At 37.2% G+C, this 26,242-nt stretch overlaps 1 protein-coding gene across 1 annotated transcript in view; it reads left to right on the plus strand.

The window, feature by feature from the left end:
* ZNF385D (zinc finger protein 385D) overlaps window positions 1-26,242 on the plus strand; it is a 308,681-nt gene that overhangs the window by 206,967 nt on the left and 75,472 nt on the right. The window contains exon 3 of the mRNA XM_063450693.1: window positions 9,206-9,368. Within this exon, the coding sequence (XP_063306763.1) occupies window positions 9,206-9,368 (163 nt within the window). The remainder of the gene's footprint in view (window positions 1-9,205; window positions 9,369-26,242) is intronic.

Raw genomic sequence — 26,242 nt, forward strand, 5'->3', positions numbered from 1 at the left:
GATAACGGTGTAACAATGTCACTATTGATACATTTAAAATATATATATATTGAAACAGCAATTTCCTACTTGTATTTATAGGCCTATAACTTGCAAAAAAAAGCAATAAAGCATGTAAACACTGGGTGTTTTTAAACTCGGGACAAAATTTTGAATCTATTTAGCAGTTTTTTTCATTAGCTTTTGTAGATAAGTAAAAGATTTTTCAAGTAAAAGTCCAAAAACATGTTTTTTTTTTTATTTTTCACCATATTTTATTATTTTTTTTAAATACAATATATGACATAATATATATACTGGTATGTAAAGAAAGCCCTTCTTGTCGTGAAAAAAACAGTATATAACTTGTATGGGAACCGTAAATGAGAGAGCGGAAAATTACAGCTAAACACAAACACCACAAAAGTGTTAAAACTGCTCTGGTCCTTAACGTACAAACATCGCAAAAACAGGCCGGTCCTGAAGGGGTTAAATTAAATAGAATTTGCAATGAAGGAAGTATAAACATTAGCTGACTCTTTACAGGAAGTGTTTAGGAAGGCTGTGCAAGTCACATGCAGAGAGGAGTTACTAGGGTGCATAAACAAAGGTGATTTAACTCCTAAATGCCAGAGAATTGAGCAGTGAGACTGCAGAGAAATGATCTATACACCAAAACTGCTTCAAAAAGCCAAAGTTGTTTTGGTGACTATAGATATTTTTCAAAAGTCACTACTATTTTGTTCTCTGGCAAGTTTATTAAATATACCTCAGGGGTCTATCTACATAAATTCAATAATTTTGAAAGGTTGGTTTACACTAACAGCTTAAGACTGGCCAAGATTCACAATAATTCATTCATTAAACTATGAATTGTAGCAAATTTTTATCTAATGGAAAATTATGGCAAAAATATGCATGTTGTTACTATAGCTGAATGGGGAATTATTCCAGATCAACTTATTTTGTCTAAATTTTTGTATTCAGATGATAATATGCTACAATTCAGAGTTTATTGAATACACTGATTAGCATATTTAAAAGCTTTATGTACATAGTCTTCTACCTTATTAATCCAAACTATCACTCCCCACATGTTTTGCTATGCTTCCCAATTTCCAAAGACATATACCAGTGTATTGTAAAACATTAGGTGAGAGGAATGGAAAGGTATCTGACATCAGGTACAGGAAGCAGTTAGCAGAGGGTAAATTGGAATTTGATAAGTGAAATATAGGAGCTAGAATTAAAGAAACTCCCACTGTAGTGGTTATGGTTCAAGGAGTGCGCTGGCGCTGTCCCAGAGTAAGTATTAAAAAAGTTTAAGAATGGTTTTACAACTTAACTGATGCCTAACATACTTCCCAGAAGCTCTGCCACAGAACTAAGCCTAAACATATACTAAGAGTGTAAAAAAACAAAAAAAACAATGAGGAGATGTAACACCAAAGTAAATGTCAAAGAGATTTAGTCCACCTGTGTGGAACTGGCAACGTTTTAACTCAACCTCAGGGGATTTGTCAAGCCTGACAAAAGACCCTGAGGTTTGGTCAAAACGTTGTCGGTTCCACACAGGTGGAATACATTTCCTTGACTTTTACTTTTGTGTTTCAGCTCCTTATTGTTTTTTTAACTGTTTGTGGGGTAATTTGAAGGAGACCTCTGAGATTTGCACCCAAATCTCTAGTGGAGGGCTGGCCTTCCCTATTTGCTTTGCATATATTAAGAGTGATCAGTTGAGTACTAACGTAATTGACCTAATACAAGCTCTCTGCCTGGGAAGCAGAAATGGGCAGGATCATGTTTAGTTGTCAGAAAAGTCAAACAAAGATGCAGGATTCTTTAAAAATGTAGACTATATTTTAAATTATAGGGAATTAAATCTAATTAATTAGTAATTAGGCATAACTTGCATAAAAGTTGTGTCGTTGTATGCATTGGTATATTCTGGTTTTGTGTTGCCCTAGGCATGACAAACCTCGGGCATCCCCCTCCCCCCATCCAAATATCTCTTTCTGACAGACACACGCCCTCACTAATACATGCATTCACATACACTTACTTACAGATACACAGTCATTGTCACACACACTGTTTAACCAACACACACTTTCACTGAAACATACACATTCACAGGAATACACACTTATTCATTCACAGTTACACACATGCACGCATATTTACTGAGAGACACACATATACACTAACTGATGGACGCGCATTTACCGACAGACACATACACACTCACTGACAAGGCACACATGCACACTCACTGACAGAAATGCATACACACTCACTCAGTGTCAGACACACACTGGTACACACTCACTGACAGATACACACTGACAAACACATATACAACACTTACTGACAGACATATATGCACTCAGTGTCAGACACACACATTGACTGACTGACAGACACACATACAGTAGCTGACAGACACACACTGACAGACATACACACTCTCAGTGACAGACACGCATGCACACACTGACAGACACACATGCACACACTGACACACGGATACACACACTGAAACACGCATACATACACTGATAGATACACTCAGTGACAGATACACACACTGACAGACACATACACACTCACTGACAAACATGCATACACTCACTGACAAACACACATACACACTCACTGACAAACACATATACACTCTCATTGACAGACACTCTCTCTAACAGACACATACTAACACTCACTAACACACACACATTACCACTCACTACCAGACGCACACTAACACACTCACTAACAGGCGCATACACACATACTCTCACTAGCACTCTCAATAACATACACACACTAATACTCACTAACAAATACACACACCCACTGACACACACACACACACACACTAACAGACACACACATTTACTAACACACACACTCACTAACAGGCACACACACTCTCACTAACAGACACACACTTACACACACTAACAGACACACACACCCACTGACACACACACACACACTCACTAACAGACACACACATTCACTAACACACACACACAAACACTCACTAACAGACACACACACTAACACTCACTAACAGGGGCCAGATTTACGTCATATTCCGGCTCTGGCATTACTGCGGTGCGTGCAAGGAAGCTGAACAGGGAAGAGCTCAGGGTAGAGTGCTCCCTTGCCACCCGACTCCCACATAAGGTAGATGCCAGCCTCGGGGGAGGAGGCTCTGAGCTGTTGGGCCCACCAGGACAAGAAGCTGGCAAGGCATTTGGTGGTGGCTCTTTTTGCCTTGTCAGCCTCGCGATAAATACACCGCTGGTTGTATGGCATGCTCTTTCAAATTTACATTCTCCTATTAGTACTAGGCTGTGGTATAGCATCTATATTGAAATTTGTTGCATATTCACCCTGAAACTATCATGAGAGGAAGACTCTGACTGTGCATGTCACAATTTTAAGTAACGTTATTAATAAAATACACTGCATGAAAGACATGAAAACAAAACAATATTAAAGGTAACAAAGTTATATTTATTATTAAGAGAATCACTTTTGAAAAACTGAAAATTTATATAGAAAGCAAAACAAAAATAGAAATATACATATGGATGAGATATGACACACACTACTTATGGTTATTAATACTAAGAAATAAATAATTAAAATTAAATGTGCAATCTAAGCTCCATAATAATTTTGCATTACTGCAGAGTACATGGTGCTTAGAGCACCCCCGTACACACTCCCATGTTTGAGAGCAGCTTATAGCAGTAGTGGATTGTAAAAATTACTGCTTCTATAAGACAAACCATCAGGAATGTCAATTGGGCATCTGGAACACCTGGTTCCATGTTAGCTGGTTAATTGGACTACCGGTTAAGCTGGTTTTAAGTGGACTACCCGCACAATAGCGAAGGCTCTCAAACTGAGCCAAGTTGTGGACTGCTTTTTTTCTTTTTTTTTGGAAATGCTATAGCAAAAAATTACAACTAATTATTTAGACCAAAAGTTGTAAAATGCATTCGGATTGTGTTGGTGCCTGAGGGTACCTTTAAGAAGGCTTTAACCCCTTAAGGACACATGACATGTCTGACACGTCATGATTCCCTTTTATTCCAGAAGTTTGGTCCTTAAGGGGTTAAATGTAGCCATCATGTCTCTAGACATCATGTGTTTAGCCATCGTTAACAGACCCTAACAGCTACTTGATGCTTAGCAGTTTGAATAGTTTGCACTTGGTATTTTTGGACATACCTTCAGTAAATAGCTCACTTTGAGAATTTTCCCCAATGTATCAACTTCACTCAATATTTTGCAAGCCAGTGCAGCGTGACCTTTAATGGATCGATTAAAAAGCAAACTACTTAATGTATAATATTAAAGCACTTAAACAAATATTGCTTTTCAATGTGTTAAAAAAAATACTATTGGACTTATTAAATTGATTGTAGAACTAAAAATGGAAAATGTGCATTTAATACATTCGATCAATATTTTATTATATTACCATTATAGTCTAGCAGCCATTAAGGTAATAATATAGAAAGCGTAGTTTTTATCCATAAATACTTAATGTGTTTTTAAATGTATTTTCTGACATTTTTCAATGTTTTCTGAATAATTAGTTTTAAAAAACCCTACTTACACTATTTATATAATACAATTTCTTGGCAAATTGATGGGTTCATTGTTTTGTAAATTCCATTTACAATATAGGGCTGAATTCTTTTAGCAGTGTAATGATTTCCTTTGCTTACTAAATAGTAATTTTCCCATAGACGTCAGTGAAGGAATTTTTATTCTAAAAGCAGAGCAAACCCTTAATCTGTTAAAAAAAAAAATCCAGCCAACAGTTTGTTAAAAAATATTATTCACCGTCCTCGGAGATTTTTACCTAAAATGTAGTTCTTCAAAATTGCGGTGCCTAATCTGAACACTGAAAAGGTTACGAGGCAGCAAAACAATACAAGGAATTGAAGAAAAATAATTTGTAGTATACAATTCCTAAAGTCACTTGTTAATAGAAGTAGCTGTAGCTAAAAATATGAGCATTTGAATAGGTCTTTACCGGCTTTGTACGTTATGATGCCGAATGTTATAGAAATTATTATTCACAGAAGAATGTATCTAATTATGTCAATTTTTATACTGCATTTCCAAAGCTTGCCACACAATTTTAATTGGACTCAAGTCAGAACATTAAATGGGCCATGGAAGTACATCTGTTCTCTCTTTCATCAGTCACTCCAGAGGTTGGCCGATGGGTCAAAGCAGAGTGATTTTCAGAAAACAAAAGTAACAGATCACCTAGTTCTGAGCTGTGCAGACATTTTATAGTTTTTAGCAGGTGCTACTTGCTAAGGGTAATTGAGTGGACTCTGCCAAAGAAATTGGGTTATCATCCTTCCATTACTGAAAATCACACTATTATATTCTTAAAATACCTCTTTACCTATAATTTGCTTCAAAATAATAGTTGGAATTTGGACTGATTTTATTCTTATTTAAATAAAACATTTAACATTACACAAACTCCAAATTCCAATTCTACACAGACATGTCTTGACATGGAACCATTGACTTATTCTTACATCTGAGTTGCCTTTCCGTTGAAAGGACAGTCACTCTTTATTTTTACTGCTGTCCGACCAAACCCTAGAGTTGATTATTGTTGTTAGACACGGTCATCAGAAATAGCCAACTTAGGATTTTCAAATAGAAAAATGTCTGAACTTGTTTGAAGATGTCACAAACATCACACATTCTCAATAAAGCATTCATTATAATAGTGGTGTGCATGATAGCTTGAAATGTGTTACTTGCTTTGAAATATATAGAGTTCTCTTGCAACCTGCAGATAGGAGAGGGAGAATTTAGTGTAAGCTGTGTAGAGGAACACTATAGAGTTGGGAATACACATATGCATTCCTTCCACTATAATGATGGACTTCCTATTTAGGTGTCTATCTCCCCTCAAAAATGGAGCTAAAAGGCTAGTCTTGCCACACAGGCCCCAACTCCACAGCTGAGATAATCAGTCTTGATCATCCCATCTAATCCAATGCTTTCCCATAGGAAAGCACTGGGAGAATATTGTGCATTCGTGGTAAAATTCTATGCCAATCAGAGTCTCCTCTTAGAGATACATTGAATAAATGCAGAGCATGGAGATGCTGAACATAGGTCCTGCAAAGATTGCCAGACCTAACCCACAAAGTCCTTCTTGCGTTTACATTGCTGAGCCTGCAGGGGCAGGCTATAGACACAAGAAGCACTAGATTAAGCAGTAGTGGTTCTGGTGACTATAGTGTCCCTTTAAGTCCATACATCTATTGGTGAAGGTTGTTGGTGAAAATGTGCAGGGAATCATGATTTTCTTTCTCTAGAAATTCAACTTTACATTTAAATTAAAGTTGTGTGTACCATGACAGGCACACTTTAATACCAATTTAGAACCATTTTAATCCTATTACAAATCTAAGTATTGCTTCTGGCCATGTGCATGTATCATTTAAAGCAGGTTCTATGAGCGTAACAGTGACTACCTTTTACTCCAGTGACCTGAACAATTCCTATATCTTAATCAAACAGAGAAGCTTTTTATAGTGAAATTGGAGGTTGTAGTGAAGAATTGATAGGTTGTCAGCATGAATGTTTAGGTTAGAGATCTGCATTAAATGTGTGATGCTTTAGAATCAGCATTAACCAAAATACCTTAAGAAAGTGCCGTGTTGAATTCATGTTCCAAAGAATTAAGTCTGCTTGGAAGTCAAAAAAGGGTCCCTCGAGTGCTCCTAAGACTATATGAATAAAATATAGTTTGTATTTCATGAAATATTACACAGAAATATCTGTAATAAAACACTCATACATACCATCCTAAAATATATTCCATTTTAATTCATTCAAAATATTGAATGCTCTAATGTATAATTGTTATCTGGTTCCAAATTGCATTCACAGAACATTGCAAATCTATAAACTATCAATTCAAAATTTCTGTATGAGCAATTTGCTGCTTGTCCAACTACTTTGAGTGTTGCAAATAGTGACTGTGTATATTTCACTCTTTAAATTCCCATCGTGTTTATAGAATTTTCAGAATTGGTATTTTGGGTTACAATTTTGGGATCTAGATAAGTTGAGTTGCAGTTTTGCAATGCTGTTTATGTAAACCCAATGTAGCAGTAAAAACGTTTGATATAATTACAGTAATATTAGCGATCTGTTATTCTCTGTCAATATTTATGTCTATCACTTATTTATATGTGTACGTTACTTTATCACCCAGTCATTATTTGCGTAAAAGCCTAATAGAAAGCTTCTTATAAAAGCGCCAGAGTACATGATAGGATGATCACACTATGAATTAATTTAACCCCTTAAGGACACATGACATGTGTGACATGTCATGATTCCCTTTTATTCCAGAAGTTTGGTCCTTAAGGGGTTAAATGCGTGAATATTTTAGTTCTGTTAAATGTTCTAAAATAAGATATATGTTTGTTAATCACATATCATTTTTTATTAAGATGTGTTATGCAGTTTTGCATATCACTTTATTCAATAACACACAAGGTAGGTTACAGGACTAATTAGTGCACATTGTTTAGAATGGCACAACACCACTCATCAATAATTGTCTGAAATACATCCATGCTTCAGCACAGTACAGATGGTACACACTCTTAACTGTGTCAGATTCTAGGAAAAAGAAATGAAAGTTTAAATGATACAAACTTTGTTTGATAGTATGTAGTGATACATTATACAATTAAGATTAAGATTCTAACTAATGTAGTGATGTGCATTTTCATACACATCTTTTTTTAATCATCTATATTAAAGGATCACTATAGGGTCAGGAACACAAACATGTATTCCTGACCCTATAGTGTTAAAACCACCATCTAGCACCCCTGGGCCCCTCATGCCTCCATAAATATAGCACAATCTTACTGTATTCAAGCCTGAAGCTGTAACTCTGCATGATGTTTGCCTCAGAAAAACAAGCAGTCTGCCGACATCATCAGAAGTGGTAGCCTGATCCAATCAAAATGCTTCTCCATAGGACTGGCTAAGACTGACAAGGAGGCAGATCAGGGGCAGAGCCAGCATGATTCAAACACAGCCCTGGCCAATCAGCATCTCCTCATAGAGATGAATTGAATCAATGACTCTCTATGAGGAATGTTCAGTGTCTGCATGCAGAGGGAGGAGACACTGAATGTTTGGATGCATTTTAGGCAGTCATGACTCAGGAAGGATCTCTAACAGCCATCTGAGGAGTGGCCAGTAAAGCTATCACTAGGCTGTAATGGTAAATACTGCATTTTCTCTGAAAATACAGTGTTTACAGCAAAAAGCCTGAAGGTAATGATTCTACTCACCAGAATAAATTCAAGAAGCTGTAGTTGTTCTGGTGACTATAGTGTCCCTTTGACTGTATAAAGAATATTCAGTATACTGAACATTACATATAATGCTGACAAAAGGGTACTTTTATATAAAAATCTATACTGCAAAAGTATACATGTTATTGGGTACTTTAATAATACTATAGAGAAGGATGTGCCATTAATTAGAGTACTCACCCAACATACCAAGAGTTAGACAACATAATAGATGTTTAAGCCTGCCAATAAAACTTGAGACAAGGTATAGAATTTAGTGCTATGAGTCGAGTGACAAGATCCACCATGTTCTTCTGGAAACACCACATTTGTTTAGGAGACCGACCAGATCATGAAAAATGTTGTCCCATTGCAGGTTTAATTCCTATATTGCAAGAAACTAATCTCTTAATCAAGAAGCGACTCCAAAATAATTGTTTTAAGTAATTACCCTCCTGCACTAGGGTTCCACAAACCACAGGGCAATTTGTTTCATGTATTTATTAGTGTGAATTAACAATATGTGTCCTGGAAAATTGTGGTGGATCTGGAAATCTGGTAAAAGCAAGTCTGGATAGATGTAAAGTGAACTTATATATATCAAGGACTGCCTCAAGAAACAACCAGTATATTTAATTTCTGTAGGATTTCTTATACTTAAGAAGAACAGTCATGTAAATGTGATCTGCTATTATGCCATTAAAATGGAGTTTGTACAGCTGTTCTTTATATTGTGTGATGTTGTTGGAACAGACGTATTAGTGCTGCGTTAAGTTATTCCATATTTGTATTACAACAGAAAATGATCCTGATTGCATGGTTCATTTTCTTCTCCTTTGTAGAGCCAGGCTGCGGCCCACTGCAAAGGCATGAAACATGCCAAGAAATTGAAAGCACTGGAAGCCATGAAAAATAAACAGAAATCAGCTGCTGTCAAGGACAACGCAAAGACTATCTACACCGCCATCCCTACTAATACCATCAATGGCAACTCTGAGAAAACAGGTTAAACAACAATATTTCTTGTGTTTATATATTTGTTGGATGGCGTCGTGTTTAACTGTCTGTCTGCTTATTTGCCTGTCACATTGATTCACTCTCGATTCATCATTCTTACTCTATTGATTTCCGCCTTCTTTTCAGCATATATTTGAGCCAAAGACAATTAACTGCCATGCAACTATTTCAAAAAAAGTCTAGAATACACCAGTATACTGATTAGCATTTAATTGTAGGTGTACATGCACGCATTGTTAAATGGGTCATTTAAGTTTAGGTTTTAATTCTGAATGCCTGATTTCCATGGCATTGATCTTGGATGAATAAACAGTGTGTATAGAAATATTAAAATTAATTTTTTAAGTCTTTTATTTTGTATTATTTGTCTACCCTGTGTTTTATCACATATGGACCTAGAGGTATAACATAGAGTTGCGATGCACCACAAGAAAACATGCTCTATTGTGTCTTGGCAAAATTTAACAATCATTTAGTAGATATGTAAATTATTTTCGTGAGTGCCCCATTTCTAAGTCTTGGCTCTAAAAGCTCTCTGCACCGTTAGAATGTTGGACACAAGCATGACTTAAGTGTAAAGTTAGCCACAGTGATATAGAAGTGGCTGTTTTTTTATGTTGTTTTTTTGTTGCATGCTGTTCTTTGACAAAGGTTTTTTTTTTTATTTACTTTGTGAATTTGACATATGTGAACATCTATGCACTTTTTTTTATATTAACCACTGTTAAGCTTTTTCTGCTTTCTCAAATAGAGTTAGAGTTGCATCCCCTTCATCTCCACCTAATATGGAAAATACATCAAACTTAATGATCAGTCCTGGGTTTTGCCTTAATTCATATTTCTACCAGTGCTACCTGATAGAATAATGGGTTGTTAATAAGTTGATATTTTAATATAAAACTGGAATTGACCAACAGAGAAAATACAAGTGGTAATATTACCTTATAATTACGTGTTAGTATCCTCTTACCTGGCACCCAGTCTAAACTAAGTATGGTGCTGCAAAGTGATAAAAAAATAAATAGCTATAATTCCCTCCACTCCAGTGCTGGTCTTCATCCAGCAGGGTAACTTTTTTTTGACTGGGTACCAGTCAGCCCTTGTGTTTCACATCCATGAACTAGGAATATAAACCCACACTCCCCCATACTCCCTCAATGTAAAAACGATTTAATATACATTGGTTTGCAGCCAAGAAGGATTAGCATAAAGTGTAGATTATAGGCACAGTACAAGGCTTATATGTAGGACACAACAGGGCAATACAACATAGAAACATAGAATGTGACGGCAGATAAGAACCATTCGGCCCATCTAGTCTGCCCGATTTTCTAAATACTTTCATTAGTCCCTGCTTATCTTATAGTTAGGACAGCCTTATGCCTATCACACTCATGCTTAAACTCCCTCACTGTGTTAACCTCTACCACTTCAGCTGGAAGGCTATTCCATGCATCCACTACCCTCTCAGTAAAGCAATACTTCCTGATATTATTTTTAAACCTTTGTCCCTCTAATTCTCTCTAAAGTATCAATATCCTTCTGGAGATGCAGTCTCCTGTACTGCGTACAAAACTCCAAGTGAGGTTTCACCAGTGTTCTGTACAATGGCATGAGCACTTTCCTTTTTCTACTGCTAATACCTCTCCCTATACAACCAAGCATTATGCTAGCATTTCCTGCTGCTCTATTACATTGTCTGCCTACCTTTAAGTCATCAGAAATAATTACCCCTAAATCCCTTTCCTCAGATGTTGAGGTTAGGACTCTATCAAATATCCTATACTCTGCCCATGGGTTTTTACGTGGAAGGTGCATTATCTTGCACATTTCACATTTAATGTCAGTTGCCACAACTCTGACCATTTTTCTAGTTTACCTAAATCATTTTCCATTTGGCTTATCCCTCCTGGAACATCAACCCTGTTACATATCTTAGTATCTTCAGCAAAAAGACACACCTTACCATCAAGACCTTCTGCAATATCACTAATAAAAATATTAAAGAGAATGGGTCCAAGTACAGATCCCTGAGGTACCCCACTGGTGACAAGCCCATGCTTTGAATATACTACATTGACTACAACCCTCTGTTGCCTGTTACTAAGCCACTGCCTTACCCATTCAACAATATTGGAATCCAAACCTAAAGGTTGCAGTTTATTGATAAGGTTGCAGTTTATACAGTAAAATCTGATGCCAAATCTCCATTTGTTAACACTAAATCTAGTATGGCCTCTTTATGAGTTTGCTCCTCAACGACTTGTTTTAGAGACAATCCCAGTAGGGAGTTTAGAATATGTGTGCTCCTGGCACAAGCAACTATTTCTGTTTTCCAATTCACATCAGGAAGATGTGAACTTCACCCATGATGATAACTTCCCCGTTCATTGTCATATTAGCTATTTCCTCAACTAGTAGATTATCTAACTCTTCTATTTGTCCTGGGGGCCTATAAATCACACCCACACGAGTTACTGTATGATTACCAAATTCTAACGTAACCCAAATGGACTCTATTTTCGCCTCCCTAACTTTTATTAGGCTAGATTTTATGCTATCTTTCACATACAGGGCCCCTCCTCCCCCTTTCTTGCCTCCCTTGTCTTTTCTATATAAAGAGTACCCTGGTATTGCTTTTTCATTACCCAGTCATTTTTTTCATTATACCATGTCTCAGTAACATCGACTAAATCTACATTATCGGTTGCCATTATTGCCACAAGTTTATGTATCTTATTCCCTAAACTGTGAGCATTTATAGACATAACTCTAAGCTTATCATTTTTTAACACACACATATAGAACAGATACCCATATGTGTAGGAACAGGGGGATGGAGAGGAACAAATGCACCCCCCCCCCAAAAAAAAAAAATATGGTGTTACTTTTATGATGTTGGTTATCCCATTCTTCTATACAGATTTTCCAGCAATATCAGCGGTTCCCAAACTTTTTAGGTTCAAGGCTCCCATAAACATTTCAATATTTTTCGAAGGCACCCCAAGTCACAACAATTTTCTAGGTTGTATATATGTACAGCGCTGCAGCATAAACTGCGCCTCTAATCTTGGGAGTGGCACTGGTAGAAGTTTTAAAGAAACAATCCAGGCACAATAACCACTATATTACGTTGTAGTGGTTATGATGCCAGTAGTGCATTAGTGCCCTCCATGGGTAAGTAACTTACCTGGGATCTGCCGAGATAGGGGCTGTAGTGTATGGGTGTGTGTCGTGTGGAATATGTGTTTGTGAGGAATGCAGTGTGCATGTGTGTACAGGGGTGTAGTGTGCATATGTGGGCAGGGCAGTGTGTGTATTGGGGAACTGTTGTGTGGTTCATTTGTTCATTTGGATCTTACATACACATTGTTTACTTTAGAATTTTTTCATTCCTGCTCTGCTACTTGCCTGCTCGTGCAGAGAAAAATGCAGGATAGTCAGCACCATAGGCATGTGGAAATGGTGTGCATTGAGTGACCATGCAAATGTCACATTAAGTTGTCATCATGATCCTCTATACTTTGGGAATCAGGGAATCTCTCTCTGGCGGGACTCTGTTTGTGATTCATGAGTAGAGTGGGCAGTCGAGTAGAGTTTTCCACTCAGATTTAATTCAGGGTTCAATGAATATTGAGCATTACCCTCTGGCCCCCCTACCTCCAAAGTCTCTTGCCCTGTCTTTAGTGTGTGGTGCCTGTGTGTAATGTGTGTGTGTGTGTGTATGCAGGCTGCGTGTAATATTTGTGTGTGTGTGTGTGTGTATGCCAGATGTGTGTAATGTGTGGGTTAGATGTTTATGGGCTGTGTGTAATGTCTTTCTCTGTGATGCTTGCTGGCTGTGTGTACTTTGTGTGTATGTGATGTTTGCTGGCTGTGTGTTATGTGCACGTGATGTTTGGCTGTGTGTAATGTGCTTGCATGTGTCTTCTGTGTTTTACCTCCCCCCACATAGCTTTCTGTAGGGAGGGGGTCTGTGCACCATACGGCATTAAAGTAACTGGTGTTCAAGTAACGGGCTGCACAGTGGGGAAATATGAGGAGTAATTGGCATCTGGTAAACTGCACAAGGGGAGATAATGGTTAACTGACTACAGTGTGGTGAGGGATACCTGGCTGTAGGGGCAATAAGGGGCGTAACTGACTGCATATAAGGGAGCATGAGATATAACTAGATGCACAGGGGGAAGAATGAGCGATAACTGGCTGCAGGGGAGTATGAAGGTAACTGATTGCACAGAGGGAATTGGCAGAGGTAACTGGCTGCACAGGGAGGATGAGAGGTAACTGGCTGCCCAGGGAGGATGATATGGGGTAACCGGTTGCACAGAGGTAGGATGAGAGTTAACTAGTTCCACAATGGGGAGGATGAGAGGTAACTAGCTCTATAGCGTCGGGGTAACTGGATGCTCAGAAAAGGTTGGAGGGTAAATGGCCACAAAGGGGGGCAGAGTGAAAGGTAAATTGCTATACAAGGTGGATGGTGTGGAGTAACTGGCTGCACATGGGAAAGGATGAGGGGTTACTGGCTGTAGGGAGGTCTGGTGATGTTAAAAAATGCAGGTGAGGGTTACATTGCACTATATGGTACAGCTCATGCTCCATGGTTACAGTCATTATTCAAGCCTTCCCTCCAGCCTCTGCTCCAGACTTTCTCTGACCTCCCCAGCTTCTGATCCAACCCCAACTCCAGCTTGTCCCCTGCCAGATCTATAGCCTCCTCCTGCGCCTAGACATATCATAAAGTGTACTCTCACTTCTGCAGCTTAGACTCTCTAGTGAGCCCTGTAACGCGAGGAAGTGATTTCAGTGGTCACCACAAAGCTCCCTGCTCAAACTCTGTCCTCCTGTCCTCCTGAGGTCGGTCTAAAACCCCAAAACACTGCCTCCCTAGCACCCAAAGCTGTATGTCCCGGGCAAAAGGAATTCCACATCACTACACATCACAACAATAATTGTTAGGACCATGTGTGCCCTTAGCAATTCCAAAATGTGACTGTATAAATACATTTGTGCAATATGCTGAAATGTGTGTTATATGAACTATTAATATTTTAAATAAAATTTATAATCTATCTTTCCCTCGGGCACACTCCTCTCTTATTCTCTTTCTCTTAGCCTTCAATGTGCTTGCTCTCTATCAATGTGAAACACAGGCGAGTTAAAGTGTATCGGTATTAAGGTTATTTAAGTTTGTCCATTTGAGTTAATCAGAATAATGGTGTGCGATAAAACATTAGACATGCAAGATTACAAAGTCGGCCCAGATTTCCTTCATGTGTAATGGCGCCTGCCTCATTATTACTTAATCCATCCAGACAGATAGAAAGGCAGACATATAGACAGAAAGACAGACATACAAAAAAAAACACACTGATGGCAGCAGACAAGTATTCTTATCTTCTTAATAAGCCATCCTGCATCATTACACATATTTCTTTATCTGCTGGTTCCTAGATCTTTCGTTTTTAAAATTCCGAATATGGCTGATGCCAGATGGCTGTGTAGAGCTCTGTGAAGTAATGTATTACTTTCTCTTCTGTCACGTAATGGTTTAAATTTAAAAGGATTATTGTCATCAGGAAATATCAACTGTAAAATTAGAACAAATTTGGAAAGAAATTGTGCTTATTATTTTGTTTAGCTCATCTTCCTCTTTGCAGAATTCTCTCTTGGTGTATTTTTCAATTGATACATTACTTTCTATAACTGTAATGAGAATATTGCCTTACTATATCATTTGCTGAATGGCCGAGGTGTGTAATGACTGTTAAAACCGTGGTATCAGTTTGATTTCCTAGCCAGTAATGTCAGGCTGACAGGGCTTGCAGCAAGTCACATTTAGTTTCAGTTTAGAAGGACGTATGGAAGTGTTCAATGTTGTATCATTTTGTATTGTTATGCAAATCTGTTATCGTACCCCTCTCAAATCAACAACAGCAGAGAAGGAATGTTAAACTGGGAGAAAAAAAATTGGTTACAGAGGGCAAGCAGTTATTTTGTCCCTTTGTGATAAAATAAAGCCTATGGTACATTAGTGTTACTTCCTCTACGACTCAAATTATTATATATTTTTTTTTTTTTGTAATGGAAAAATTATCATGTTCTTTTCATCAAATAATGTCATTTCTTTTAAGGTGTGTGCTTTTAGAAAAGCTTCCAAAATTCCAGAATACTTACAAATAGAACCTTTGACTTCTTTATATTTGATGCAGTTATAACAAAGCAAAATTCAGATGTTTATGAACTGTATATATATCCAAATAAATTCTACTATAAAATATCGGATAAAAAAATTGATTATGCTTATTTGCAGGCTATTTTGCAAATAGATTATTATTATATATGGCTTTCAACTTATTTGTTAGTGACTATGTCCAATTTGTTAAAACAGGGCAAATCACGTCTAGTCTAGCCTATTTGCAGATGTACCTTTTAGTTCATCTGAGTATGAATAGATGCTGCCCTTTTTACTGAATTCAATATTGTCATTTTTAATACAAGTAACCATAATTCGTCATCAACTACTTGCTGAAGCATGCATTTCAAAATGTGCGAAATTCTAAAATGCAGAAACGGATAATTCTTCCTTTATACAAAGATGATGATTAAAGTAATACCTGAAATAATGGAATGTAGTGAACAATTTACAGTACCATAAACCTCTCTGAACATGTTTCTTCCACAGTAATTTACTGTTGTCATGGAAACCTGCCATTTAGAAACATTTCTTTTCCCCCCCACTTACCAGTCAAAATGTAAATGCAGCAGTCTTAGAGTGACTGTACTAATCCAATATTGACAGGATATACTTACACGCTGATAGTTTTTAGGTTCCGATGTACATATTTGCTTATACTGACACAAGTATATTTTTTGTGCTGTTAAATAACTACATTGTTTATTCGCTAAATAGTGAAATGCGATAGTTCATATTTTGTCTATATCTTACAAATTGGTTTATGTTTCACTTTGATGAGATAAACTGGATGCGACTGCATTTTTTTGCGTGTAAGGTTATTTTAAAAGCTATATCTCAATAAATTACTAGATTTTAAGGAAGTGCTCAGCATTTTGGGATCTATTTTGTGTGATGCCTTATGTTAAGCTTAAACCATCAAGACTGGTTGTGAACTCTTTGTGCAGTGAATAGTTATTGGAGTTATTGTAATTATTATTGATATTTATATAATGCCAACTTGTACTGCAGTGCTTTACAATATTGTGGAAGGGGAATATTTAACAATAAAAGGAACAATTACAAAATGATACAGGAACAATAGGTTGATGAGGACCCTACTCAGACGAGTTTACAGTCTAGCGGAGGTAGGGTATAAGGACACAATAGGAAGGGCATCAAGGGGGACAATAAACAAAAAAGGTGGGAAATTAACAGAACAGGGGGTGAGAGTGAAGTGTGGCTCATTAGGAGAGAACTAGAGACAGATTTGTGACATAAAAGTTACTCTGTAGGACCATAAACATTTCTGAACACATGGGTTTTGATGGATTTCTTAACCCCTTAAGGACACAACTTCTGGAATAAAAGGAAATTATGACGGAATATATCCGTCATCTGTCCTTAAGGGGTTAAATTATTAAAGACTAGGGGAGAGTCTGGTAGGGGTAGGTAGGCTGTTCTAAAGGAAAGGAGCTGCCAGTGAAAAGGTCTGCAAGTATGAGTTAGCAGTGAGGGTGCGAGGAGCGGACAGGAGAAGGCCACCAGCTCAGCTGAGATACTGAGAAGGAGCATACCAAAGATTCAGTGAAGAAATGTAACAGGGGATAGAGTTGTTTAGAGCTTTATAGGTTTAATGCTTCTCTAAATTTCCAGATTGTGTAATTGGTGAAATGATTCTCCCTTATTTGTTTAGGCCCTTCACTCCACATAACATAACATAATACTTGTGAGGCAAAGTTATACATCTATACCGCAACCCTAGTATGCGAATCCCTAACTCTATTAAAACTTCTAAAGAAATTAAATTGATATTTAATCTTTAACATTGTTATTCTGTAAGTCATCTCATTTGTATTTTTTCATTTTTCACTAAACAAGGATTTAAAAACATGTTGTTTGGCCAATGCATAGTGTGCATCTATGCATACTGGATTAAAAAGAAAAGAAAAAAGAAAGCAAGCTAAATAATCTTGTGGTCATTGTAGTAAATGTGTTATAGAAACTCAAAATTGAGCCCAAATTAGTAAATTATTTTGATCTGTTATAGGCACCAAGTTAAAATAACAACTTGTTACTTATTTTATAAATACCATGCCATATCATCACTGTGTAGAATACCACCTCACTAATATTATGTAGGTCCCCCTCGTGCTTCCAAAACAGCTCTGATACATCAAGGCATGGAATCCACAAGACCTCTGAATGTGTCCAGTGGTATCTGGCACCAAGCCATTAGCAGTAGATCCTTTATGTCCTGGAAGTTGCGAGGTGGGGCCTCCATGGATTGGACTTGTTGTTCGGGAACACATACAAAAAATGTTCAATCTGTGCTGCGGAATCTGTTGGCGCTTTATAAATACCAGTCATAAATAAAGTAATAGAAATATTTGAGTTGTAATGTATATAATACATACCGGTTGTTTCTGTAAAACAAAATGCAATAAAATATAATGCTCATAACAAAGTGGCTTCACAACACAATGCACCTTTCTCATTTAAAACATTAGGATGCTGTACTGTGATGCCAATAATTACTAATCACAAAAACTAATTTTAAAAAGTTTATTGGATATATAACATATTATCATGTATATAATTACTGGATAAAGGATTGGAAAAATAGAGTTGAAAGAAAGTTTCCCATTTGGCTATTTTGATCTACAATTTGGCCAGTGATTTTTTTTTTTTGAAGAACATGAGTCCCACATACACAGATATAAGATGCAACTCAATTGTAGTAGATAAAGACAAACAGGGTTATTCACTAAAGTGACAATTCAAGGTAAATTCAATGTGAATTTCAAATTTAGTGTGCAAATTGCTCATTTGGAAAAAATAAGCTATGCTTTCAATTCTGCTACTCGGGCCTCAAATTTAAAATTCATCTTGACTTCAATGTGATTTCTCATTTTAGTATATAATCTTGAAAGAAAATCAATGACTAAATTCATATTTCAGTATATGAATCTACATGTAGAGTTTAATAAAATTATACATGAACCACTAGGCTATTAAAAACTTCTTCACTCTTACATCTCAAAAAGAAGTTGGTATTGCAGCTTTTTCATATACACCTTTGCATATGTGGAATATCAAATGTCAATGTAATCTGACACTAGTCAAACGTTCTTGAAAACACCTACATCTTCCTACTTTCATTCAAAAAGCACTGTTATTGTTAATTTATAATTGTACTGTATCGATCCAATGAATGTGTAACAAATTATCAGTATTTGTAGTATATACATTTTGTGTTACTTGTGTAAAAAAATATTTGTATGTGCTCTCAAGAATATACTTGAAAAGGAGAGATATCTCAGTGTATTTTTCCTGGTAAAATATACACACATAAATAATCCAAATCCATAATTAGAACCAATCAAAGACTTCAAAGTATTTGAATAAAATGGTCTCTAGCTCATTTCGAAATCAATTACATTAGAATATCAGAATTTGCATATAGCATGTACATACTTAGAGATTATAATTAGACCTTGTGAAAATTAAAGCTTAGTTTAGATGAAAGAATTCACTGTGTAAAACCTGTCCTGGATAAATACACTAATGAGCCACAACATTAATACCACCTGCCTAATATCATGTAAAAAACAACTGACTTAAAAAAAGAAACAATCAGGTATAGAAATCAATGTAATATTTTTGATTAGCTTTCCAATTTTTTACAATCTGGTAGAATGACTTTTCAAATGATTATCTACAACAATTCCCATAGACTTTAATGGTGACATCAATGGTTAAGTAATGTAAAACGTTTTTCTAACAGATTGTGATAATTTGAAATGCTTATTCAAAAATACTAAATCAAGGCCATAGTTATTTCAGAAGTTAGATCAGGGAGCAATAATTGAACAACTTCAACTCATACCTCATTAACCAGGGCTGGTCTTGGGCCTTTAGGCACCTGTGCGAAAAATCTTCACAGCACCCCTCCCTGCTCATCCATGTATAGTGTGTGTTTAGGGGTGCAGTGTTTTATAATGGCTTGGTTAAATTAAAAGAAAAGAAAAGAAAAAACAAGTATTTATTCTCCCTTCTCTGTTGTTACCTTACATGATATTATTATGGGTGTGTTGACTGTGTTTGATATGTGTGTATTGGCTGTGTGTAATATTTGTGTGATATTTGTGATGTGTATTTAATTCAGATTTAAAAATGCATGTATGTTCATATGTAAATGCAGATGTGTCGCATGCACAGTCCCACAGTCAGATTTACAGCCACATTTGACATATACTGTCAAATACAGCCACATGTACAGTCCTAGGCACATAGCCACTAGCACACAGTCACACACACAATTGCAGGCAGACAGTCACACACAGTTACAGGCAGTCAGTCACATTTACAGAAAGACAGCCAAAGCCAGTTACAGACAGACAGTCACACACACACACACACACACAGAGTTAAAGGCAGACCGTCTAGCACACGCAGTCACAGACAGTCACAAGCAGACAGTGACATACACACAGTCACCGGCAGACAGTCACACACAGGCAGACAGTCAAACACAGTTTAGGCAGTCAGTCGCACACAGTTACAGGCAGACGGTCACACACAGGCAGACAGTCACACACAGCTACAGGAAGTCACACACAGTTAAAGGCAGACAATCACACACAAGCAGACAGACACAGACTGTCACACACAGTTACAGGTAGACAGTCACACACAGTTACAGGCAGTTACCACTTTCTATTATGAACACTAGGGGAAGAAGTGAAGTTCATTCCCTATTGACTAGATGTTCGGGAAGCAGGGACTACTTCATGCTTCTCCTCAGTATGCAGCAGTAACCAGCCAGTGGGTTCAGGCTGCATTTAGCTCCAACTCTGCTACCCATTTTGCTCTGCCCAAATCATATTTAGCTCCACCCCACCTCCCTTACTTGAGGCTAGCTTTTGAAACTCTGCCTTTCACTGCTGGCCCCTGCATGTGCAATTTATGTTGGCTGCTCGACACCCATGCTGCCATGGCACCCTGTGCAACCACACAGCTTGTACAATCCTAAGGCTGGCCCTTTCATTAAACTTAAAAGGCATAGGGACCACTTTTAACTCATTATGCTCTTGGATTATGTTAATCATTATTACCATCACCTAATTTTCTGTACAGTTTTTAAAATGATATTACTATAATTATTATTATTATTAATATTATTATTATCATCATAACTTTATTTTATGTATACAGACACAGCCAAATTTTGATAAAAGCATGATAACATTTTCTGAACGGGTGAACTGAAATCTAGCTCTACTGCAGATGCCATCTTGGTTCATGAGACCTAAGGCAATTTTCCATCTGTTATTCTTGCCTTTGCATCCCATATCTTCTGAAGGACATATACGCTCAAATTTCGCCAAATGACAATGGAAGACTTTGAGAAACAAACACTGATTATAATGATACACTGAGGCAACAGTTGCTTGTCTAATTGCGTGGAGTACTCCATTTTGTCTATCCCTCAAAACTACATTTTCTTATTATTACATTTTGTCAATGTGTCCAATGCTTTGGAATTTGTTGGCACTAAATACATTTACTCAAATAATGATAAAATATATTTTTCAATATATATTGCTACCACCTATAGATATTAAAAAAAAACAAATGATATTAAGCTCCTTCTTTGTATTCACCATGCTGAGCTAAATGGTCTTTTTAAGTGTGATAGAAGCATTTGGTTGTGATGTCAAAGGTTCCAATCTCTGTCTCCTTATCTACTCGGCCATAGCTTTAAGACACCATTGAAGAAAATGGTTGATTAATGTCTGCATATGGCCAATTTGTATTAGGTAGTGGTAAGTTAAGAGTGATACATTAACATGCAAATTGTATGATTTTGGCCAAAATACCCAAAAAAGGGTTTTTCTCCAACTCTCTGTAAAACTTTCCATTATGTTATTCTGGTTAAATAATATGTGATCATAGGATACATTTTACACAATCAATTCTACATTAATTACACTATATTAACTATATAAGTGATGACCAATTAATAATCCAATATAGCTTGACATGTCACAGCACAGCACGCTATTTTTTATTAAAAAAACCCATAATTTTTTAAAACTATTATTCAATAATGTGACCATGTGCTTTATTTACAATGTAATTGATAAATTAGCATTGACTGTACCAAGAGTCTCATATTACTGAGAGACTGATTGCATCATCTAAAAGTACATTAACATAAACTTGTAATTTGTTTCACTAATATCTGACTGTAACATTAATATTCCCCGCACAAGTTTCATTATAATATTTCTCATTTTGACATTAATGTCTTAGATGTGAAAAATGCTTTGTAACGTGCCCTGATGTAAGATGAATTTATGACAATCAAAGCCTTTTTAAAGAAGATTATTTGTTTTTAGAAGATTCATTTCTTTACCATTTATGGTACACAACACCTTCACACTTGTTGACTTACCTTGGAACTGCAGAAACCTATTTACTACATTTTCCATATTGAGATAGTCGCTCAGTGATAAGTCGTTAGGCCAGTAAATTAAAACTCTGGACCCCAGATGTTGATAGCCTACAACTCCCAGAATTCTTTTGATACTGTAGATGACTAGAGAATCATGGGAGTTGTATTTCTCCAAGATCTAGGAGTGCAGAGTTTAAGATTCATAGAAGGTTGAGTTTTATTGACTTTGCTGCCAACTTGTACAATGCTTGGGGAAAAACCGTTCTATTAAGTAAATTTGAGTCAGTTTCAGAGTCATCAACTGCAAACAACAAACACTAATCGTCTTGGTTAAGGCTGAGTAAGGCTAGAAAAATAGCCAGATTTGTAATGCAACTAGTGCAAATTGTCTATTCATCACATTCCAATTTGAGGTTAATGTGCGAAATTGAAATGTATTAGTTGTTAAGCTCATGGGTTTCAGGTTAGATGCCCCTGACTTAAATAATTGACTATTTAATTAAACTGCCAGTGGCTATCAGATAACAAAACTGAAACTACACAAACACATTTAAAACTGAGTGCTTAATTAGGCTGCTCCTAATTTCTAATACCTTTTCTTTGAACCCCACAAGTGAGGGTCTCCTAAACTTTACTTGGGCAGACTTGAAAAATGAACTGCTTTATCACCCAAACTAAAAGTGTTTTGAATGAATAATATAATTAGACAAGATTCCACCAATCGCAATGAATACGCAAGGTCATAGTTAGTTATGGAAAAAAAAATATTTTTGTTTGAAATTTTTTCAATTACTTTAAAGACACAGCAAAAAACAGTGGGATTACACCTGTCATCTACGCTTACTACTCCAAATGTGCTTGCGACCTGGTGCCGGAGTTAAAGTGTTTAAAATCACTATTTCTCTGTAACAAGACCAAACATCATGCTAAAACTATTCCTCTTAACACAACTCACACTTAACTCTAGTATCAAAAGCTGCCACCACCAAGGAAAGTTATAATGGAGTGCTTTAGGTTCTCCAATCAAATTAGATAAACAACCCACAAAACACAGTTTTGCAAAATTTCCATACAATTTAAAGATCTGATAAATTAGTCTATTCAAATAACATGATCCATTATCCCACAAAGGTAGAATTGAAATTATTTACACGAACAACAGGTAAAAATTAAAATGAGAAATTATTAGAAAATCCTAAATACTCATTTAGCTGTTAGAGTAATGGTCTCTTCTGTCCAGAAGAGCACCAATAGAAACTGGCACTCAATCATATGAGATCTGACTCCCAGTTAGGGCATGGCTTATAAACATTCTATTGGCTTTATTCTCTACTGCTCCATCTCAGGTTTCCAAGCTAGCCAGAGGGAAGACCCAACTCTAGCATGTCTAGGTCGATGGACAATATTAAATAACAGTCTTTATTAGTGTTGTCGCGAACCCGAAATTTTCGGTTCGCGAACGGCGAACGCGAACTTCCGCAAATGTTCGCGAACGGGCGAACCGGGCGAACCGCCATAGACTTCAATGGACAGGCGAATTTTAAAACACACAGGGACTCTTTCTGGCCACAATAGTGATGGAAAAGTTGTTTCAAGGGTACTAACACCTGGACTGTGGCATGCCGGAGGGGGATCCATGGCAAAACTCCCATGGAAAATTACATAGTTGATGCAGAGTCTGGTTTTAATCCATAAAGGGCATAAATCACCTAACATTCCTAAATTGTTTGGAATAACGTGCTTTAAAACATCAGGTATGATGTTGTATCGATCAGGTAGTGTAAGGGTTACGCCCGCTTCACAGTGAAAGACCAAACTCCCCGTTTAACGCACCGCAAACAGTCCTCTATATACAGAGTAAACATGGCTCCCTCTATATACAGAGTAACATGGCTCCCTCTGTATACTGTGTAAACATGGCTCCCCTCTATATACAGTGTAAACATGGCTCCCTCTATATACAGAGTAACATGGCTCCCTCTATATACAGTGTAACATGGCTCCCCTCTATATACAGAGTAACATGGCTCCCCTCTATATACAGTGTAAACATGACTCCTCTCTATATACAGAGTAACATGGCTCCCCTCTATATACAGAGTAACATGGCTCCCCTCTATATACAGTGTAAACATGGCTCCTCTCTATATACAGAGTAACATGGCTCCCCTCTATATACAGAGTAACATGGCTCCCCTCTATATACAGTGTAAACATGGTTCCCTCTATATACAGTGTAAACATGGCTCCTCTCTATATACAGAGTAACATGGCTTCCCTCTATATACCGTGTAAACATGGCTCCCTCTATATACAGAATAACATGGCTTCCCTCTATATACCGTGTAAACATGGCTCCCCTCTGTATATAGGGGGAGCCATGTTACTCTGTATATAGAGGGAGCCATGTTTCCACTGTATATAGTGTAACATGGCTCCCCTCTATATACAGAGTAACATGGCTCCCCTCTATATACAGTGTAAACATGGTTCCCTCTATATACAGTGTAAACATGGCTCCTCTCTATATACAGAGTAACATGGCTTCCCTCTATATACCGTGTAAACATGGCTCCCTCTATATACAGAATAACATGGCTTCCCTCTATATACCGTGTAAACATGGCTCCCCTCTGTATATAGGGGGAGCCATGTTACTCTGTATATAGAGGGAGCCATGTTTCCACTGTATATAGTGTAACATGGCTCCCCTCTACATACAGAGTAACATGGCTCCCCTCTATATACAGTGTAAACATGGCTCCTCTCTATATACAGAGTAACATGGCTCCCCTCTATACAGGGGCGTACCTGGAGCATTTGGCACCCGGGGCGGATCCTTTATTTGGCACCCCCCTCCCCAACTTTGAAATGTAAAAAACAGCTGCAATTTTGTTTTAAATGTATGTTTATGCAGTGTGTGTATAGTGTGTAAAATGTGTGTATATTGTGTGTATAGTGAGTGTGTATAGTGTGTACAGTGTGTGTATATTGTGTGTATAGTGAGTGTGTATAGTGTGTGTGTATAGTGTGTATAGTGTGTGCAGTGTGTGTATAGAGTGTGTATAGTGTGTGTATGCAGTGTGTGTAGTGTGTGTGTATAGTGTGTGCATAGTGTATGAAGTGTGTGCAGTGTGTGCATAGCGTGTACAGTGTGTGTGTATATTGTGTGTATAGTGTGTGTAGTGTGTGTATAATGTGTGCAGTATGTGTATAGTTAGTGCAGTGTGTGTATAGTGTATGCAGTGTGTGCAGTGTGTATGCAGTGTGTGTAGAGTGTGTATAGTGTATGCAGTGTGTGTATAGTGTGTGTATAGAGTGTGCAGTGTGTGTATAGTGTGTGCAGTGTGTATAGTGTGTGCAGTGTGTATGCAGTGTGTGTAGTGTGTGTATGCAGTGTGTGTAGTGTGTATGTACATAGTGTGTACAGTGTGTGTATAGTGTGTACAGTGTGTGTGTATATTGTGTGTATAGTGTGTGTGCAGTGTGTGTATAGTGTGTATGCAGTGTGTGTATAGTGTGTATGCAGTGTGTGTATAGTGTATGCAGTGTGTGTATAGTGTGTGCAGTGTGTGTATAGTTAGTGCAGTGTGTGTATAGTGTATGCAGTGTGTGCAGTGTGTATGCAGTGTGTGTAGAGTGTGTATAGTGTATGCAGTGTGTGTATAGTGTGTGTATAGAGTGTGCAGTGTGTGTATAGTGTGTGCAGTGTGTATAGTGTGTGCAGTGTGTATGCAGTGTGTGTAGTGTGTGTATGCAGTGTGTAGTGTGTGTGTGTGCATAGTGTGTACAGTGTGTGTATAGTGTGTACAGTGTGTGTGTATATTGTGTGTATAGTGTGTGTATATTGTGTGTAGTGTGTGTATAGTGTGTGCAGTGTGTGTATAGTGTGTATGCAGTGTGTGTCCCCAAGCCCCTAGTCACACAACCAAATAAAAAAGCCCCTACCTACCCCCCTCACCCTAAAAAATAGTGAAGGGGGAATAAAATTACTACCCTGTAAAGTAAAATTCAACTTACTATTCAACGTCTTCTTCTTCTAAAATCTTCATTTTTTTAGCCCCAAAAAAGGCCAAATAAAAAGCCACCATACCCGTCGAACGTAAAAATAAAATAAAAAACCCGAGCACAAAAAAAAATTAATCCATCTTCACCCATGGAGGGCTTCGTGTCAGTGTTTATCAGGGATCCTTAGGATAGGTGTCAATCCATATCTGCCAAGTG

The sequence above is a fragment of the Pelobates fuscus genome, chromosome 4, assembly GCF_036172605.1.
Source record: "Pelobates fuscus isolate aPelFus1 chromosome 4, aPelFus1.pri, whole genome shotgun sequence".
NCBI classification, from domain to species: domain Eukaryota; kingdom Metazoa; phylum Chordata; class Amphibia; order Anura; family Pelobatidae; genus Pelobates; species Pelobates fuscus.